Here is a 21,821-nt window from a genome sequence, read left to right as displayed (position 1 = left end):
AGAACTGAGGCTCATCAAGGAACAAACTTGCCAAAAGACGAAGGGAAATTAACATCCATTTTATCACCTATGGGGTAAAAAAAAATCATAGAAAACACTGAATTCATCTAATTCTCTAGAAACAGCAAGAGTAAAGATTATGTATGAATTCATTTCCTTAACAGAACTGAAGTAATTAACTGATTTCCTGAAGGCCAAAAAAAAAAAAAAATCTCCCATACCAATCATATTTTAATTTTCTAAAATTATCATACATATTAAACAAGATCATATACATTCAATCTACGGTTGTTTTCTTCCCTAACCTGTGCTGTTCAATTAATGTCAGCATTTTGAAATTAAGGAAATTTGCTATTAAACCTTCAACCTTCAAGACTGCCTGCCGTCCTGGGACAGCATAAGACTTCCTAAGGCTTGGCCACACAATTCCACAGGGTTAGTCAGGGCACTTGTTCATGATGGTGGCTTGTGAGGAGGGTGAGGAGCAAAATGGTGGCCTACATCCTGAAGTCCAAAAGAAAGGTGTTTAGAGGAAGCGCAACTGGCCCCAGGGCAGTGACTATGAAGTGGGTTAGGCTGCCATGAGGCCGGATGCTTGCTATCCCCTCAGATAGTCCTTGAAGATATCCCCATAGCTGCCCTTGGGGACCAGAGTCAGTGCCCGTGTCTTCTCAGGCTGCAGCGGTGTTGTGAAGCCAGCCCAGCCCAATGGACCTGAGGGCGTGCCCCACTATGCGGAAGCCGACATAGTGAACCTCCAGGGAGTGACAGGCGGCAACACCTACTCAGTGCCGGCTGTCACCATGGACCTGCTCTCGGGAAAAGATGTGGCTGTGGAAGAATTCCCCAGGAAACTGTTGACTTTCAAGGAGAAACTGGGAGAAGGCCAGTTTGGGGAGGTGAGTTGATCCGTGGAACGAGACCCCCCAGTCCTTGTTGAGGTGAAGGAAGTAGGTGGATAAAAATGATAGTAGTGCAAGGGTCTATCTAGAAGTGAGTTTGCAGCAGAAGGTCCCCACTCCTTGTTTGTCTGCATCGCTCTTGGGATGGATAGTTAGTGGTCAACCTCATCTTTTGTGGATAACCTGGGGCATCTGACTTCTACACAGAAGAGTTTAAGGCAAGTGAGTCACCAGAGTTCAGATATCCTGAAAAATACTCAATGCTTTCAAAAACTGTTTACGGTAGGTTACCAAGGGCAGGGCTCATGGATATCATCATCTTTTATGGATTATCTAGGAACACCCTGCTGCTTGCTATCATTTTTTCCCTTTTAATCAGAGTTATATGTCAAAATGGCAAAACAAAACAAAACACCCCCCCCCAAACCCCAAAAAACAACCTCGCCCTGCCTTTCATTCCAGAACTAACCACTAGGGAATGAATCACCACAAAGATAAGGAGGAGCCCTCTTCCTAGTGGACCTCAGGGTGATGCATGGAATATTAAACTTTTCACTCTTGTAGAAGTCATAGGACTTCAGAGAATTCAGAGCAATGTTGCAACTGTAATAGGAATCCCTTTAATCCTGTAATCTAAGCCCCAAATATAATTTTTCAAATGAATATGTTGTTGACTTTTAGTATGGATCAAATATTCTCCCTCTGGGTAGATTTGGTGTTAGAGGAGACAGAGGGGCCCATGACATCCACCTGTGGTGGTACGTGGACTTCTTCTGTTCCCTGGGTTGAAATCCTATGCCCACTATACTATTACTAACACAGGCATAATTTACAACATTTTCCTCACCCCAATGGATTATCTTAGGAAACTGCCTTATGTTTTTTTATGACCAAGGGATTAACTTTCTCAAGTCAAAGTTCAACAGTTATTCCAAATGATATTTTCTAGAGGAGTTATTCTGTGATAAAATACTGTATTGTAGATCTATTCCATCCTTTATCAATATTCCATTCAATGCATCAACATGTTATATTAGCTGGGCACATTAGCATTGTTTATTAATTTTGTCAATTACTTGAATCAAAGATATGTCACCCAGAGCCTCGTATTGGCCCCTTGTTATTTCACCTGAGTTGGAAGAGTTAGTTATCTCCAGGACATGCCCAGCAGGAGTACTGAGCCATCTTCAGGAGAAATGATGATGCTGAGACTAGATGACTTTTGTCTAGGTTCACCTCTGTGAAGTGGAGGGAATGGAAAAATTCAAAGACAAAGATTTTGCCCTAGATGTCAGTGCCAACCAGCCTGTCCTGGTGGCTGTGAAGATGCTCCGAGCAGATGCCAACAAGAATGCCAGGTCTGTGGTCTGAATTTTCCTTTGCTTGCTTCATGGTGAGGATTAGAAATATTCCTGGAAATTCCTGAGCTTTTATTTTTCTTTCTTCGACTGAGCTGGGAGGTCTGTGGGCTGCCCTCACAAGCCCACTCTTACACTTTATACTTCCAATGTGGTTGGAAGTGCTCATCTTTTTCTCCATCCCTTTCAAACACAAATGCATATATTTATATTATATTCACTATATAGTTATTTCCTCAATCCCTTCACTCAGTGCGTACAACAGCCCAAATGTGTTCTTCACTCATGATACCCAGACTCTTGAACGTCACTCTCCTCTAGCTGACTTTTCACAATGACAAACACCTTTCTACCTACATCTTTGTGTTCTCCTGTTTTTATTTCACACCCCTGTTTACAGTCTCATCCTGTTTGTCTCTTTTATGCTCCTTTTCTTCTATGTTCAGCAGCCCCTCACAATGAGAAGCTACTTCTACTTGGAAACGCATCCATGGACCTCAGAGCAAAAGGATCCACAGTCCTTTAACAGGTTTCCTAAATGGCTAATCTTTTCTGGGATCCATTACTACATGAATTTCAGTTTCCATCCACCACATTGTTCTCTGACAGCCTTTCTGTTATAGTAGTGGTGAGTTAATCCTCACCCAGAGAGGCATGCTGGTAGAAAACTAATTGTTTGTGTCCCAGAGAAACCTGAACATCTGGATACCACATGCATCTTCCCATGTGTGTTCTTGTGATTTATTTTACTGATGTTCATCCCAAGAGGAAGTTTATTATTCCTAGTCCCTAAGTTATCATAAATTCCAAAAACAATGATAGGTTTCGTTAAAAGTCTTACAATGGGCAGGATATGAACTGAAGAGAAAGGTGGGGAAATGGAACTGTGTGGGCTTTCACATTTTAACCAAGAGTGTTGGCTTGAGAATATTAACATGAATGAAAAGCAACCCTCTCTGGGTCCCGCAGAGAGAAGGGATATTCCTCATATTAGTCTTTGCACATTGGTAGAAGAAAGCATCAGGCAGGAAAAGACATTGTATGAAATAGGACAATGTATTTCTGGGTTGATGACATTTGCTGGGTCTACTTGTTCTCACTCTTGGTTGGTAGTGATGGCCTAAAACTCTCGGTCCTCACGAGTCACCAAAACCCATGGTCTGGGATTCATAGGAATATAAGAGAGGAGACACCGAATCAGGGCTACATGGGTTCCAAGAATTCATCTTAACAGAGTCTGACTTTCAGTGCAGATTTCCTATAAAACTCACCAGAGACTTCTAACTGATCTGCCCCTGCAGTTTTGGGAATGCGGGTTATTGGCTCCATGTTGACAATTTACAACTCAAGTGTGGCTGTCACTATGAAGTCAAACGGTTACAAGTTTTGGCCAAATGAGTACTTTTGAAAAGATTTGAGTTTACCATCACAGCTTCCAAACAACTCTGTTTGAACAGGCCACCAAATCAATGTATGCTGTGGCTGACTGCTGGTGCAGATGGCACTGGGAAAAGCCAGTAGGAGAAAAAAGGAAATGATCAGATAATGAAAGGGTGGTTATCCACTTTGCAAAAAGTATCTTCATTTCATTAATAGTGTGATTCCGTAGCTTTTGAAAGAGTCAAATATCTTAAAGCCCTTGAGTTGGTTTTTAGTGAAGAGCTGTATTTGCAAGGTAGTTTTTAAGCAACACGTATTTGAGTCAGTAGTATCAACAACTTTCTATGTAGTGGGTATTTTGCCACATATGAGGAATATAAAAGTGACTTATCAAGCTTGTCCTTGAAAACATTTTTATTAATGAAATAAAGGTCCATTGTGTTCAAAGAGGAGTTGAATTCGACAGTTCTGGGTACCAGTTTGTCTGTCATTTCAAAGATCTTCCAAAGGGGAGCAAGGCATAGTGTGATGGGTGGGAATGGACACCACTGTGCATCCTTCCTTGCTCAGTTCTGACTCTGATACCCTCTGACTTTATCTACAATCGCATCCTCCAAAGGAATGATTTTCTTAAGGAGATAAAGATCATGTCTCGGCTCAAGGACCCAAACATCATCCGTCTCTTAGCTGTGTGTATCACTGATGACCCGCTCTGCATGATCACGGAATACATGGAAAATGGAGATCTCAATCAGTTTCTTTCCCGCCACGAGCCTCTGAGCTCTTGTTCTAGCAACGCCACAGTCAGGTAAACAAGTCAGGTCTTCTGTCTTTTCTCTGTGCTCATAAGAGTAATTCCTGGGCCTGAAAATGGGGAGTGGTAAAGCTTAAGGTTCCAGTTGTCATAGGGGTAGCATGGGAAGTCAATTAGTGGGTAGTGAATGATGGGGCAGCTCTGCTTTGTGGGGAAATCAAGCAGATTCTTTTAAGAGCAGGGGCAGAATATAGATGGCTCAACCCTGGTTTGTTGATTAGAATACGACCCCTCCACAGCTGCTTTCTCTTTCTTCTGTGTGCCCTCAGTTATGTCAACCTGAAGTTTATGGCTACCCAGATTGCCTCTGGTATGAAATATCTCTCATCCCTTAACTTTGTCCACCGAGACCTGGCCACACGAAACTGCTTAGTGGGCAAGAACTACACCATCAAGATAGCGGATTTTGGAATGAGCAGAAACCTGTACAGTGGTGACTACTACCGGATCCAGGGACGGGCAGTGCTCCCCATCCGCTGGATGTCCTGGGAAAGCATCTTGCTGGTGAGTTTCTACATCTGTGAGCCCTGTCCCAGCGGCTGACCTGCTGCTCAGGTAGGAGACTGGGACAAACTGGAGGCAAGCTCTACAGACCTGGATACTTTCCCTGATTTGAGAGGATTGTCTCTGGGCATTATTATTATTATTATTATTATTATTATTACTCAAGACTTGCCTATTTCTGATGAAAAAAAGTAATACACCATTATAGAAACTTTAAAGGGAAGGTTTAAAAGTATAAGGAATTCAGTATCCTTTTCCCCGTCTACTCTTAATTGAATGGTCTTAATTCAGGGCATTAAAATCCTTATCTATCTGGAGCAGTGGTGGCCCACACACCTTTCATCGCAGCCCTCGGGAGGCAGAGGCAGGCGGATCTCTGTGAGTTTAAGGCCAGCCTGATCTACAGAGTGAGTTCCAGGACAGCCACAGCTACACAGAGAAACCCTGTCTTGAAAATCCAATAAATAAATAAAACTCTTTTTTTTTTTTTTTTTTTTTTTCGAGACAGGGTTTCTCTGTGTAGCTTTGCGCCTTTCCTGGAGCTCACTTGGTAGCCCAGGCTGGCCTTGAACTCACAGAGATCCGCCTGGCTCTGCCTCCCGAGTGCTGGGATTAAAGGCGTGTGCCACCAACGCCCGGCCTTTTTTTTTTTTTTTTGAAGATTTATTTATTATGTATACAGTTTCCTGTCTGCATGTATCCCTGCAGGCCAGAAGAGGGCACCAGATCTCATTACAGGTGGTTGTGAGCCACCATGTGGTTGCTGGGAATTGAACTCAGGACCTTTGGAAGAGCAAGCAGTGCTCTTAACCTCTGAGCCATCTCTCCAGCCCCCATAAAACTCTTATACATTAAAAACTTATGATTCAAAACATTTTTTCCATATTAAGTTCATGACCATGCTTCTTATTAGTTATTTAGAATTGTCTGTGTTTTTTTTTAAATTTTGATTATTTTTACCATTTATTTGTTGAATCCATTATTTTTTCATTTTACGGTTTTTATCAAATTCTTGGTGTTCTGCACCATGAATGAATGACTTCAGATGCCTCTCTTAGAGTTTGATTTTGCTGGTCATGAGTATCTGGCCATTTCAATGCTGATTTTATAGCCACTCAACTCATTCAAGGGATGAGTAAACTATGAGCTTTCACTTCCTAATATGCTACCTGGATTATCTTCCGTAATATTCAGAGAAAAACCCGAGTCCAGTTTGATTTTGTTCATGACTAGTTCATCTACTTATTTCGAGCTGATATTCATATAGGATTTACAAATTAATTTTGAAATGGAAAAATGTACATCATCTTCTCATCAAAGTAAGTATAGTTAATGCTTTGGAATACTGTCTTTGAGAATGTTTTTTTTTGCCTTTGAGAATTTTTTTGTGCATATATTTCTATGTGTGTATGTTCTTAAATTTTTATTTATTTATTTTTGGTTTTCAAGATAGGGTTTCTCTGTGGAGCACTGACTATCTTGGAACTCACTTTTTTTTTCTTGGAACTCACTTTGTATAACAGGCTGGCCTCAAACTCAGAGATCTGCCTGCCTCTGCCTCCCAAGGGCTGGGATTAAAGGCGTGCGCCATCATCTTAATTATACATTTAATTGTACAAGTGTGTGTGTGTGTGTGTGTGTGTGTGTGTGTGTGTGTGTGTGTGTATGTAGGTGTAGGAATGTGCATGTGAAGGACAGGTGGTTGCAGAGGCCAGAAGAGGGAGTCATATCCCCTTGAGCATGGGAGTGGGTGCCAGGAATTGACCTCAGGTCCTGCAGAAGAAGATAATTGCTCATTTCTGTCTGTTGTCTCGGTACTTGGGAGGCTGAAACGGGAGGATTGTTGTTAGTTAAACATAAGCATGATTAGATAGTGAGAAGCTGTCTCAAACAAAAAAGAAAGAAAGTTTGGTGTTGGTTTTTACTCTGCATATTTGGTTGCTGAGAAAGTGACTGTGATCACCAAACATAATGATGATGAGCAGTATGCCTGGGAATCCTCAGCAGGGGGCTCATTCACAGTGAGGACTGACACAGGTGAAACAATGGGCCATGGAACAAAGGTTATCTTACACCTGAAAGAAGACCAAACCGAGTATTTGGAGGAACGGAGAATAAAGGAGATTGTGAAGAAACATTCTCAGTTTATTGGCTATCCCATTACTCTCTTCGTGGAGAAGGAACGTGATAAGGAAGTCAGTGATAATGAAGCTGAAGAAAAAGAAGATAAAGAGGAAGAGAAAGAAAAAGAAGAAAAGGAGTCAGAGGACAAGCCTGAAATAGAAGATGTTGGTTCTGATGAAGAAGAAGAAAAGAAAGATGGTGACAAGAAGAAGAAGATAAGAGAAAAGTACATTGATCAAGAAGAATTCAACAAAACAAAGCCTATTTGGACCAGAAATCCTGATGACATTACTAATGAAGAATATGGAGAATTTTACAAGAGCTTAACCAACGATTGGGAAGAACATTTGGCAGTGAAGCATTTTTCTGTTGAAGGACAGTTGGAATTCCGGGCCCTTCTTTTTGTCCCAAGATGTGCTCCTTTTGATCTGTTTGAAAACAGAAAGAAAAAGAACAACATCAAGTTGTATGTGCGCAGAGTTTTCTTCATGGATAACTGTGAGGAGTTAATCCCTGAGTATCTGAATTTCATTAGAGGAGTGGTGGATTCTGAGGATCTTCCTCTAAATATTTCCCGTGAAATGTTGCAGCAAAGCAAAATTTTGAAAGTTATCAGAAAGAATTTGGTCAAGAAATGTTTAGAACTATTTACTGAACTGGCAGAAGATAAAGAAAACTACAAAAAGTTTTATGAGCAATTCTAAAAAAATATAAAGCTTGGAATTCATGAAGACTCTCAAAATCGGAAGAAGCTTTCAGAGCTGTTGCAGTACTACACATCTGCTTCTGGAGATGAGATGGTTTCTCTCAAGGACTATTGCACCAGAATGAAGGAAAACCAGAAGCACATCTACTTTATCACAGGTGAGACCAAGGACCAAGTTGCTAACTCGGCCTTTGTGGAACGTCTCCGAAAGCATGGCTTAGAAGTAATCTATATGATTGAGCCCATTGATGAGTATTGTGTGCAACAGCTGAAGGAATTTGAGGGTAAGACCTTGGTGTCAGTTACCAAAGAAGGACTGGAACTCCCAGAAGATGAAGAGGAGAAAAAGAAACAGGAAGAGAAAAAGACAAAATTTGAAAACCTCTGCAAAATTATGAAAGATATTTTGGAGAAAAAGGTTGAAAAGGTGGTTGTATCAAACCGATTGGTGACATCCCCATGCTGTATTGTCACGAGCACATACGGGTGGACAGCAAACATGGAGAGAATCATGAAAGCTCAAGCCCTCAGAGACAACTCAACAATGGGTTACATGGCAGCAAAGAAGCACCTGGAGATAAACCCTGACCACTCCATTATCGAAACCCTACGGCAAAAGGCGGAGGCTGACAAGAATGACAAGTCTGTGAAGGATTTGGTCATCTTGCTGTATGAAACTGCACTCCTGTCTTCTGGCTTTAGTCTGGAAGATCCCCAGACACATGCTAACAGGATCTACAGGATGATCAAGCTTGGTCTAGGTATTGATGAAGATGATCCTACTGTGGATGATACCAGTGCTGCTGTAACTGAAGAGATGCCACCCCTGGAAGGAGATGACGACACATCGCGCATGGAAGAAGTAGACTAAACTTCACCAGAACTTTGTTTGACACTTACCTTCATTCCTTCTCTGATAATATATTTTCCAGGATTTTTGTTTATTTTTGTTAACATTTAAAACATCTGTGTGGCATGTAAACTAAGGGGAAGATAAAATTTCTTTCTACTTGTGATACTGTGATACTATAGGTTTAATTCAACAGGTTGGTAGAACGTTTGTTGTAAGATGTAATGTAACCTATTAACTTTGTGGTCTGAAGTGTTTAGCTGTTCAGAAGCTGGATTCCTTAATAGACCAAATAATTTGTCACTTGGGAGTATTCTGAGATTTAGCTTCATGTTTAAAAGGAAAAAAAATTAAGATGGCTTAAGTTTCATCTTAAAATTTTTCATCCCCTGTAGTCATTCTGCATGTTGTAGTCTTAGAAGAACACAAGCTAAAACAGAAGAATTCCCCATGTGGCTTGTTTTCCAAAGTACCGAGAACAAAACCCTAAGCTTCCCTAGGTCTTGTAACCCTTCAAGTCTGAATGGAAATATAGTGCTTGGTATTAAAAAAAAGAAAAAAAAAGAAGATTAAACAAAAATAATGATGCATAATATATGCCATTTTATAAAAACCTAATGACATTTATATATATTTACACATATTATCTATATATTAACATTTATTTTTTATCAATTTCTAACATAACTAGGCATTTTATTAAACTTAAATTTGCTTTGTGGCCTTAAAAATTACATATTGGCCTACATTCAGGGGACCATGTTTCCTGCTCCAGTTTTTGCATTATTAAAGGACTTATTAACCAGGGTAATTTAGTGAACCATTCCTCTTATTTTTCTGACCTAAAAATCAATGCCCTCTACATGTCCATGTCACTATCTTTATTAAATAGAAAATGTATATTTAATGATCAAGTTATTTTTCAAGACTGTGGCTAGAACTGAATAGGGGAGGGAGCGTCCTGAATCTGCCAGGCTTAACTCCAGGCATCTTCTTTTATTCCTATCATCAAAACAGTTGACTTCCCCTACTAATTTAGGCTTTCCCTCGGTGGTTCTCCTAAGTGGCCCATATCCTACAGAAGGCCCTTCTAGTGTTCAGAGTATCAGTAGCCTACAGGTACCAGTTCTAACACCCAGAGTCCGTTGGCTTACCGTCTGCATCCTTTCAGCTCTTGGCTATCATCTCCAAGAGAAGCAGAACTAAGCTGAGATCACAGGGATGGGAGGATGGACTGCTTTCCAATAAGGTCACATTGCTACCTCCAGCTCCGCCATGCACATCTTGCCGGTTGCCACATTCCTTGCTTTGGGTAGGGGAAGATTGATTCCAGATGATGAGCATGTGTTTAACATGCTCTTTTTTCTTTTTGTGCCTGGCTTGCTCCGACTCTCTCTTCTTTTCCTTCAATAGGGCAAATTCACCACAGCAAGCGATGTGTGGGCCTTTGGGGTGACTCTGTGGGAGACTTTCACCTTCTGCCATGAGCAGCCCTACTCCCAGCTGTCGGATGAGCAGGTTATTGAGAATACCGGAGAGTTCTTCCGAGACCAAGGGAGGCAGGTATGAACTGTTGGGATGTGGACTTAGGGGATCTAGAGGGAGAAAGAACTTAGTAGGAAGGCCCCAGCTCAAGGATGGAAACACAGTTCTGTTTATGTTCAATCTATTCCTGGATCTAGATTATTCAGCAAGTCTGTGGGGTGGCAAAAAAAAATCTTAGAATAAGATGTGGTGTTGGTTTGGGGTGGTGAGCAATGTTGTCTGTACTTGGACATCCACAAATGGACTGGTGTACCCTGGTCCTTCTCTGGGGAGGCTCCTCTAGGCCTACTTATGGAGCCTCTTGGAACTTATGGACCATTAAGTCCTCAAGCTAACAAGGAGTCCTGATTTCTTGAGATATCAAGCTTTCTTTGGTTGGTCAAGCTTTTAATGCTCCTGTAAGACCTAGGATTTAAAGCTTGCTAATAACCAGAGCATTGCAGTCCCCTAAGTGGTCTGTCTGTAGCACATCTTACATCATCGTATCTCCAACACACAGATGGTAATAGCTGGAGAAAGGTTTTGCAGGAGATGAAAGTGGGTCCTTTCTGGCTTAACTAGACTTAAACAAGCAAATGATGAGAGAGGGGCAAGAATAATATGTGGTGCATGCTAAAAATGAGAATGGGCCAGCAATTTCAGTTTTATTTCAATATTCTTTAGATAGTGTGGTAGTAAGAATTCTAAATCACCTATCCTAGTTAGGAGGTGTCTTAGTTAGGATTTCTGTAGCTGAGATGAAACACCATGACCAAAAGCAAGTTTGGGAGGAAAAGGTTTATCTGGCTTACATTTCCATATTGTAGTCCATCACTGAAGGAAGTCAGAGCAGGAACTCAAACAGGGCAGGAACCTGGGGGCAGCAGTTGACTCAGAGACCATGGAGGAGTGCTGCTTACTGGCTTGCTCCTCATGGCTTGCTCAGCCTGCTTTCTTAATGAATCCAGGACCACCTGCCCAGGGATGGCCTTACCCACATTAGGCTGGGCCCTTCCTGATTAATCGCTAATTAAGAAAATGGCCAGCCGGGCGGTGGTGGCGCATGCCTTTAATCCCAGCACTTGGGAGGCAGAGGCAGGCGGATCTCTGTGAGTTTGAGGCCAACCTGGGCTACCAAGTGAGTTCCAGGAAAGGCGCAAAGCTACACAGAGAAACCCTGTCTCGAAAAACCAAAAAAAAAAAAAAAAAAAAAAAAAAAAAAAAAAAAAAAAAAAAAAAAAAAAAAAAAAGAAGAAAGAAAGAAAGAAAGAAAATGGCCTACAGCCAGATCTTATGGAGACATTTTCTTAATTGAGGTTTTCTCAGATGACATTAGCTTGTGTCAAGTTGACATAATACTGCTCTCTTACTGTGATGAAGTAAACACTTGCCCTTGTCTTTATGAAATATGCATTGGACCAAGAAAAAAAGTTTCTCTTACTAGATTAATGTATTCAGACCACCCTTTAGAAGACACATAGCCAATTAAGAGTTGTGTGTTCAATTAGAAAATGGATCCTACTCATCAAAGTAATGGCCTAGAATTATAGTAAATTTTGTTGTTATTGCTGTTGTTGCTTTTGAGACTGGGTCTTGCTACATTCCCAGGGTGACCTTGAACTCCTGCCAGAGCCTCCTGAGAACTAGGATTATAGGCCTGCTACTGCCACACCTGGCATTCTTCTATAACTTTTCTAAAGTTCTATAGTGGGCACCTCACAAAGAGATCAACAATTTTAAGTTTTACTGATAATATATGAGAATGCCCATTACGCTATACCCTTATTGGTAATAGTGTCTTTCAAATGCTTGCTATTTTATAGTCATAGTTTTATAACTCGCAGAATTAAACTTTGTTATATCTGATTTGATATTCCATCTAATTTGCTATTTTAACAGAAGTCAAAGCTTTTGCCTAAGGGCCTTTTTACCTGTATATTAGGAGTTGATGGCATATGTGACTATTAGACTCTATAATACATGGTACAGGCTGGTGTTGCATGGGGTAAGGCAGGGCAATGGGAAGTAATTAATGATGAACTAGGTACAGACATGTGTTCAGCAAAGGCAATGATAGTTTGATGGTTCAGGGAGCATAGGAAATTTAAGTTTGGTTCAGTAATCTATCACTATAGCAGAGTATTAAGACTATAGGTAGGGAGATGATGGTAATGACATACAGAAGACAGAAGATGGACTGGGAGTTAGCAGAGGAGCATCTTCCTTGTGGAGATGGTAACTGGTAACTTCAGAGTAGCGTCCTAAGCTGGGATTGGGGCACAATGATCATACCTGTTAGTGCAATCTAATCTCTTCTAATTGAGACCGATACAGACAAGGGGAAACACAGAGAACAATGAGAGGCATTACAAGGATGTGGCCTGCATCCCAATTTCTGCATCAGCTGAAATTTTATTCCAATCAAAATTGCAATAAAGCTTCAAATACTTTATGGAGCTGAAGTTACAAATATACTTTGTATCTGCCGTATTGGCTTAACCAAGAAACATGCTCATAAATTGACGATATGAGCTCCCTTTGCATTGGTTTCACCTTCAGCATGAAGACAGGGCCCACAGAATGGCCCACCATGAAATATTGCCTGAGAGAACTAGAAGAGAGCAAGGTAATGAGAAAGGGGCTGATGAGCTAGAACTCCATGGATGGGAAGAACAGATAGAACACTCACTTCAGTTGCTGAGTTCAATGAAGTGGTGAGGGCATAAATCAAACTATGATACAATTCATTCTCCTCCTCCATCTCTTAACACCTATTTTTCTCTTTTAAAATTTTTGTTCCCAAAGACTTATCTCCCTCAACCAGCCATTTGCCCCGACTCTGTGTACAAGCTGATGCTCAGCTGTTGGAGAAGAGATACCAAGCACAGACCATCATTCCAAGAAATACACCTTTTGCTTCTTCAACAAGGGGATGAGTGATGCCATCCATGCCTGCCGATGTTCCTGTGGCCAAGGTCCTCCCCACAAGACCTACCGCTAACCCACATCTAAGCCACTCCATCTGGACATTTAATGGACTCGAGAGACAGAGAATTGTTCACTTTGCCCTCTTACTGTCTCTTGTCTCCTCCAGTACACTTCCCTACCCCCTACCACTGACTCATATATATATACTTTTTTTTGTACTGAAATAACTAAAAGAGAAAAAAATAGAGCAGATAAAATTTAGTAAAAATATTACTTGATATACCAAAGTGTTAGATCATAAAGGCTAGAAACTCAGATAATTTATAAAGGTTATGCTTATGTTTATAAGTGTGCAGATCCTACAATATTTTTCCATGTCTCTTTCTATAAAATATCTTTAGAAAGAAAAACTTGAAGAATACGAATGTTTTGGGAAGCATGAGATTAGGCTTAAGGAAAATACTTGGTGGCTCTGAAGAATTGCAGGACTTGGCATTCCATAACTGATGGATGTTTTTCTGTCTGGACATATCCCACTCTCGCTCTTAAGTCTCTCTCTCTCATTTCTCTCTCTCTCTCTCTCTCTCTCTCTCTCTCTCTCTCTCTCTCTCTCTCTCTCTCTCTCTCCCTCTCCCTCCCCCCTCTCTCCTCTCAAAGTGAGTGACATGTACTTAAAAGTTAAAAAGCTCTATCTTGTATCTTGGAATGAATATTTTCTTCATTCATGGGCAGAGATCAGGGTGTAATTGTGAAACAGGGCATATGGGCAGGAAAAAGTGTGTTGTAAGGCTTGAAGGACAGTAGTTATATACAGAAAAGAAAGGTTGCACAGGATTCTCAGTGGACAGGGTCATAGGAAAGGAGGTCCATGGAAGACGAATAGCAGATGTACTATTTGTTGTTCCCATGTGAGGGTCTTTATCTTAACCATTTTCACCCCTGTTTTTCAGTGACAACTTGACTTTTTATTAAGTAAAAGCCCAACATTTTGGTATTTTAAGGCTGCTCCTTTGGTTCATCTTGCCCAGTTCTATTTCTTTCAATATGTGGGACCTATAGGCTAGAATTTGAACTTCTCAGGCAGAAGTATCCGATGCCATGTACAACATACAGTAGATCCATTCTGAGTATTCCCTAAAGGTTGGCCTAGACCACTGAAAGGAAAGTATAGGAGGGCTGATTTCCACCCTTTATTTGCAGAAATATGGAGAGAATCAGAACACACAGGTGTGAATGGGCTTCTCCAGAGATGGGGAGTCTCTCATCTCTGAAAACTTTCAGCTGTTAGTTGAAGAAGTATGCAAGAAAGAGGTTCTTGACCACTGGATACATGTGTCTGTATGGGATAATGAAAGGTTGACCGTTCAGTGTTACTGAATGTGCTTTTGCCATAGGGATGGTGGCCAGCAGCCAAGCAGGAGGTTCTAGTTTCAGGAGTCATGGAAACTGATACACAATCTAGAGGAGTCGCCTAAGAGCAGATCCTAATTGTTCATACTCTAAAGACTCTCAGATTCATCAGGAAACTAGAATACAGAAACCTTAAGTCCTGTAGAGGAAAACCAAGAAAAGATTACTGAATAAGCTCCCTAAGCTGAGGTAAAATAGTTGTGGTCTCCTCCTGTCTATCCAGTCAGCTTGCTCTATAGTCTCTCAGAAGCTGGACTCTTTCTTGGTTCTGCCTTTAGTATGGCTCCAGGACACAGCATAGGTGTGGCTCTAAGTCTTATTTGCAGATTCCATTCAGTCAGCGAATTCCCCTTCCCTGCAGCTGTTGTATCCTTCTCAGCTTTTAGTCTTTCCCGAGACTAACTGTGGGTCATTGATTAGAGAGGTAGGCAAGCATTGGGTTGGGAACCCCGGCCCTCTTCCTCTCTCAAGCCAAGTATGCCATCTTCCCAAGTTTCAATGTCTCCATAAGTTTGTTTCCTTCTCTGTCTAATGAGTAGTCTGAACTAGACGGTCTGGAAATGGAAATCTCTTGGAGTTCTGCTATGTTTTGTGCTTGCTGGAGAACTAGATTTGAGATTGGGGTAGGTTCAGTTACTCTCTTGCTCAGAAAATAGTGGCCAGTGAAAGAGCTCCTGAGAGACCACATTGTAGTTACACTGACGCCTGCATTGTATCTGCTCTAGAGAGACCAGGTATTTCCACACGTGATCTCATTTGATATTTCTAGGGCCAGACATGTTTCTTTCCCAACCCTTGACTATGCACTCTTTAGGATTCTGATCCAACTCACTGTCTCTCTTTACCTGTCACTTAAAAGTCATCTTTAAAACAAAATTTCCCTGACTTTTCATCATGGAACTAATCTGTTCCAGATTGCTATCAAATATGTACCATCATATACAGAGACCATTTTCCTTCCTTCCTTCCTTCCTTCCTTCCTTCCTTCCTTCCTTCCTTCCTTCCTTCCTTCCTTCCTTCCTTCCTTCTTCCCTCCCTCCCTCTCTCTCCCTCCCTTCCTTCTTTTTCTTCTTTCTTTCTTTCTTTCTTTCTTTCTTTCTTTCTTTCTTTCTTTCTTTCTTTCTTTCTTTCTTTCTTTCTTTCTTTCTTTCTTTCTTTCTTTCTTTCTCCTTTCTCCTTCCTTCCTTCCTTTCTCTTTCTTTCTTTCTTTCTTTCTTTCTTTCTTTCTTTCTTTCTTTCTTTCTTTCTTTTTTTTTTTAATATGAAGAAGGATCTACCTTCTGGCACTGAGACCCTTGTATTATAGACACAGGTTTAGTTTTTATTTACACTTGTAGAGTTGAGCTGTACCAACCTGAGTGACCCAACATGGTAGGTGGTAGGGGCTTACCATACAGACTTAACAGGTAGCTCAAATATAAGTTAGAGGAATGAAAGTAGGCTTTGGCAAGAAAGGCAGAAGCCGGAGAGAAACAGTGGGTTATTGTTATTTTCCCAAGTTATTCATGATCGTGATATATGTGAACCATTTATGTCAAGATGTCCTTTAGAGAATCATAACTCAATTTATACCTTTATTGAAGAATGTATTGGTAGCCAGGTCCATTTATTTTTTTAGTGCTGGGGATCAAACCCAGAGCTCATGCTAGGCAGGGGTTCTGTCATTGATCTATAGCCTCAGTATCTATGTTCAAATCTTGCCCTGTTGGCCAAACAAATGTCACTAATTCATATATGTGATCTGGAGTGGAGAGAAGTACCTTGAGGGGAGCATGCACTGTTAAAGCTGTGGAAAAAATACCTGCATGTGTTCCAGAGTGTGTAACAAAAGAGGGCTGTGTGCAAGTAGTGCTTTTTAAAAGTGGTTACACGAATGTGTGTATGTGTGTGTGTGGAAAGGATGGGAAGAAAATGAGAAAGAAGGCATCATAAAGAGAGGCAAGGAGGGATTATGGGAAGACACAGGAGGGGGCAAGTCAGGCAAGGTAGAAACAGGGATGGCTGGAGGCCGGGGAATTAACTGATACGTGAAAGTGAACCCTCGAAAGGAAATCTGAGAGAGGTTCAAAAAAGTGACTTGAGAAGAATGGAGGGTGAGTAAGAGAAGACATGGTGGGTGAGAGACTGTATTTATTAAAATGAAGTCAGGTACACTATAGGAAATGGAATGGATTTTTTTTTTGAGAGTTAAGGAAGGAATGCTGGTCTTCACAGATACAGAACCATGTAGCCACCAGGGAATGACTTTCTCATCTCAGGGGAAGTGGGTACAGGATGCAGTTTGCTCTCCTGTTTGTTCTAGACCACATCCAATGCTGGTGGCAAGCCAAAGTTGTCCGTGCACTGGACTTGGTGTTCTACGTGCTGTTTGGGTATGAAGATCTAGGAGTTGGGGAGCTTATGGTAGTTACTGAATCCGCTTTCAATAATGCTAATCATTGCTGGAGTCAGAATGGCCACAGCAAACCTGGAAACAATGGGTGTAAGCTAGACAAGACTAAATCTCGTCTGATTTTTAAAAGGAGGGGTGTGTCATATTGGAAACATGTTTGTTTAGTCCCACCCAGGCATCCCCCAAGAAAACCAGAATGTGAGTGAGGCCATGTGTTTTAAGTAAAGAAGAGAAGGAGGGGAGTGTCTGGATGAAGGGAATGGGGGAAGATGTTCTGAGAGCATACACCAGAAGACAGAAGAGTGTCTGTTTTTATCCCAAAGTACAAAATGAAGAGCATTGCAAAACATTGGTTATTACGACTTTGTTCCTAAGTTGAATTCCTGGGCCTGGCATTTCGCATCATACTCCTCTTTTCTTTGTTTTGAAGACTATGTTCTTGGGTGATGTGTGGGGTAAGCCCCTAATGTTTTGACAAGATGCAGATTTGACTCTGGGAAATCCTTTGAACTGAAGCTTCATATTCTAGAAACAGATGATTGTTATTGAACACTTTGTGAATTATTTGGCATCCTGAATTAAGGAAGGAAACTGGGTAGCTAGTAAGGGCTTGATTTTTGAGCAGTTTTGAGCTCTGTTCTCTAAGGAGCTCAGTAGGCTGGCAGGAAAAGACTAGAGAGGGACAATTTAGTTGTCCTGTACTTTTCAGAAACTTTTTATTTTCAAATTATCTGAGACTTGAAAGAAGTTAGAAAAGAATCAGTGCAGAGTGGCCTTACCCTGGATCTGGTTTCCTCCCACTGGTAATATTTCAGTCTATTTTCATCTATCAAAACCATGGTCTACTTTGAGCCACTTTTACAACTGAAGTCTAGGCTTGCCTTGGATTTCACCAGTTTTCCTGCCTTGTACACATTTGCTCACTGGACATCACCTTTGTTGGTTTGTAACCTGGCCTTGGTGGCACCCAGCAGGAAAGACTCTATCTGGATATTATTCTACAAACATTGAAAAACCAGCAAATTGACAAACTCATTTACCAGTGAACAATATCCTACATATTTCCTGAATCCACTTTTAATTAATGCTCATCACTGGGGGACCCAGAATGGCCCTAGCCTTACACGCCAATCATGTGTAATGATTAGTTCCTTGGTTTGACATCACAAACAATCCAAGAACAACTTAAGAAGAGTAACGCTATAAAAGGCTTTTAGGCAGAAGGAAATTCTAAATAGAAGAATGGAACTTTTGTTGGTGACAAGAAGCCTTTAAGGTAAACCTATACTTTGGTCAAGAATTAAGTGGTACTGAATGGAAGCAGGGATAGTTTGTGGATAGAATATAACACAAATATAAACCCCTAATGTGAGAAAATAAAACATTCATTTCAGAGTACCAGAGAAGTTTCATTTTCTCAAATGTTCATCCTTAATTATGATAAAAGCTGCTAAATTAAATGCAAACACAACAGCTTCCTGGGGCAAAGTGGAAACTCTGGTTTCATGGATCATGACTTTGGGTTTTCTGTTGGACATCTTTAAGCTGCCCTGCTTAAGGGCTACATGATAATACCTGTCTTTGGCTTATGAAGTTCCTAGCACACAAGAGAATATTTTGTGAATCTTATGTTTTTAATGAATAAAGTATGGAAACAGTGTTATGTATCAATAGTATGAATTTTGGGAGGAGTGCTTTGTGAAAACATAGAGGGCTTTTTTCAATGAAAAAGAAAAAGGAAAAAAGTGTCCTACAAACAGTGGATACCCTTGTATCTTTGGGATGGTGAAACTGATTCAGGCAGCCATGCATGGTCATTCTAACAGGACACTAGATCAAAGGCAGAGAGCAGACTCTGTCCCCAAATCTAGCTCTTCTGAAACGAGCTCTTCATTTAGTTTTTCCTACAGACACCTTGCCAGTACCTCTACAGGTCATATAGGAGAACAGATACAAGTTGCAAGGCTGAACTCCAATCACAACTGTCTGTCAAGAAAACATTTGTCAAAGGAAAGCACAGGCGGTTGCTATCAGTGCAAATGTGTTTTCTTAAAAAGAGGCTTGGCATAACCGGGAAAACTGGGAGCATTCCTGCAGACACACTGAGGGTTTGTAATCCAACTATTCACCTGAACCATTCTTTGCTGTTTAAGGATTCACCTGCTCTAGCTGTATGTCTGCTAACTGTTCCTGAGGACTGACTTCCTGCAGCAGTATGGTGGACTCTTCTATGTTGAAGCAACATCTGGGCTTTGGTCAACAGGCTGTGGTGGATATGTGCCTTGTTAAGGGCTAAACAATAAATGGATTTAATTTCTGCTTAAAACTATCATAGTCACTCTGAAATAGAATATATATAGAAATCCTCTGTATTAGAAAAAGGAATAGAACATGATGCCAATTGTATATTTTCTTTATTTATTCTCTGTAAGTCTGTTGGATGATAAGTTGTAAATAACAGTGATTAAAGAGTCGTGCTGCTGATGGAGCCTTCTTTCTGTCTAAGCAGTAACAGTTCTGGTGGTCTCTGGTACCTTTCCTCCTTACACTGTGTGTGGAGTAGTGATGAGATATAGGGAAAGAGCTATAGGCGTGTGCAGTCTGGACATGTTTATTAGGGCTATCCGGTAAGGGGGCGGGGCATGTGAAAAGGCTTCGGTTTGATATTAGCTGACAGCTAACGTGGCTATGTCTCTGACATATCCAAATAGAGCAGACACTGTGATTTCATATCTTCATACTATTGTGCCTGTCTGGGAACCTGAGTCCAGCGCTTCCATTGTCATCTTCAGAACCTTTATTGTCATTGCTACAGAGGTTTTTGTTTGCTTGCTTGTTTTTTGGAAGAGAAACCGCTGCTAAATCCAAACATGATCTGTCTCAGATAGCCGATCACACGAGCATAAACCAACAAAAATGTATACAGCTGGAATCCAGACTCAGTCTTCACAGTAGAGATTAAAATGGAATGACTCCAAGCACACCTTACTTACATCAGCCTGCAGAACAGGTTCTGAGTACCATGAGCCCACTTCTTCCAGCACTTGTCACAGCAGATAAGAAGAGAATGGTTACAAATGCTCAAGGAATAAACAGAGTATTCATGATTGCTCTTTCTGTCTCTACAATGTCCAGGATTTCAGGACCCAAGGTCAGGAATTCATGTACCTGAGTGGTTGAATTTGGATGGAAGAAAAGGAAACAGGGGGATTGGAGATGTTCAGAGAGATATAATCTGCTGTCAACCCCTATTGCCAAGGCTTCAAGGCAGATATGAGTGGTAATTTGCATCCATCCATACATAAACACACAGACAAGTTATTCATATATAATACATAGGTTGTTAATGAGGATGGAAATTAGGTCCACTCAGTTTTCCATCAGCCACGTGTAGGGGCTTGGTTAAGTTGCAGAGAACAAGAAAACTAATTTCCATGTATAGTTATATATTTATTTCCCATTTGAAGAAGTAGCCACATGTCTGTAAATTGTTCTCTTCTGTAGTACTTGGATCCTACACAGGGTAACACGTGACTGTTTACCATCAATGAATTGGGTAAAATCCTGAGTTAGTTTTGGGCCAGATTGAATGCATTATTTCTAGGGAAGAGGGGTGAAAAATATGAATAAGAGAAGCCACACAGCCCCAACTAGCAGTTGTTCTTTAGTCCTGTATGCAAATTAGAGGCAGGCAACTCTGGGAAAGTTTATAAGGACCAAGAATGCTTTGTTATTGGAGCAAGAGACTTCACTCATCCTTGTCTACTGTACAATAAAAAGAACCAGAGATCAGTGTCAGAGCTTAGGATGGTGACACATTTATTATATGGGGCATGAATAATGACAGAGTTGCTACACCTACTATTCAACTCATCTACCAAAGCTTGTCAGTGATAGGTAGACTCACTGTGTACCACACTGTTCTGGTACCCAACAGAAGAAGCCCTTGAACAATGCAAACCCAAGAGGAGTTTGGAGTGATGAAAAAACAACCAACTCAGCTGTGGATTAAAATATATTCCAATTGTTTTGGGGTTGTGTCCTCCCTGCGACAACTTAGTTTTGAAATAAAACATTCTAGTCTAACAGTCCAGTCCATCCCTTGAAGGTCACAGGGCGTTGGATGCAGCAACTTCAGTAGAACAAAAGAAAAACACCGAGATTTCCACACTGGGCTAGGATGGTAGTGATAAAAGGGAGAAGGAGAGATTTTCTCCGAAGTCTTCTGGGCATCATGTAATTCAAAGCTGTTCCTACACCGATTCTCATCTGAGATTGTGGTGAGGCTGAATCCCTAGCTAACACATCCAACCTGTCATTGTGATATGATGTTTTCATGGACAAAGTTCACGCTAAGAACTACACCATAGAGCTTTAAAAAAAATCGCAAAATAAACCTCATAATATTTTAATTATGTTTACAGTTTTGTGTCACTTTCGTCGTTACCCTGGGGTGCAGTTTGGATACAGCTGCTTGGTTCTAGACTCTATGCTCGCTGATTTCTTTGAAGAAATGGGTTTTCTTTGAGAGAGCCACATAGTTCTCTCTGCTCTCTTACATGTCACTCCTGCACTCCAGGGTTTAAAAGGATCATTTGGAGCCGGGAGGTGGTGGCACATGCCTTTAACCCCAGCACGCGCGCACACACACACACACACACACACACACACACACACACACACAAACCCCTGTCTCCAAAAACAAAACAACCACAGCAAAAAGGATCCTTTGGGTCTAGAACCTCAAGATCAGGGAGAATTTTACTCCAAGGCTTTTAGAAAATACTGTTAAGATACCATCTTTGAAGAACTGATCAAAACTCCATGTTAACTTTCAGCAGTTAGTTGGTATCAATAATCAAAACATAAAGATCAAAATCCAGAGAAGATGATCTCCATCATTTAGGATCGCTGCTACCCATAGTCATC

At 41.0% G+C, this 21,821-nt stretch overlaps 1 protein-coding gene and 1 pseudogene across 4 annotated transcripts in view; both read left to right on the top strand.

Annotated features, from left to right (window-relative positions):
* Ddr2 (discoidin domain receptor tyrosine kinase 2) overlaps positions 1-19,376 on the top strand; it is a 134,217-nt gene extending 114,841 nt beyond the window's left edge. For all 4 annotated transcript variants that reach the window (XM_015987768.3, XM_042258547.2, XM_042258549.2 and 1 more), the window contains 6 exons: positions 676-899; positions 2,133-2,260; positions 4,260-4,448; positions 4,724-4,958; positions 10,052-10,201; positions 12,968-19,376. In XM_015987768.3, coding sequence (XP_015843254.3) covers positions 676-899; positions 2,133-2,260; positions 4,260-4,448; positions 4,724-4,958; positions 10,052-10,201; positions 12,968-13,102 — 1,061 coding nt within the window. In that variant the 3' untranslated portion in view covers positions 13,103-19,376. The remainder of the gene's footprint in view (positions 1-675; positions 900-2,132; positions 2,261-4,259; positions 4,449-4,723; positions 4,959-10,051; positions 10,202-12,967) is intronic.
* Positions 6,699-8,804, top strand: LOC143267874 (heat shock protein HSP 90-alpha pseudogene; annotated as a pseudogene).
* Positions 19,377-21,821: the final 2,445 nt, after the last annotated feature.

This window comes from Peromyscus maniculatus, chromosome 11, assembly GCF_049852395.1.
Source record: "Peromyscus maniculatus bairdii isolate BWxNUB_F1_BW_parent chromosome 11, HU_Pman_BW_mat_3.1, whole genome shotgun sequence".
NCBI lineage: Eukaryota > Metazoa > Chordata > Mammalia > Rodentia > Cricetidae > Peromyscus > Peromyscus maniculatus.
The sequence above is the reverse complement of the archived record's forward strand: the minus strand, read 5'-3'. Positions and strand labels throughout refer to the sequence as shown.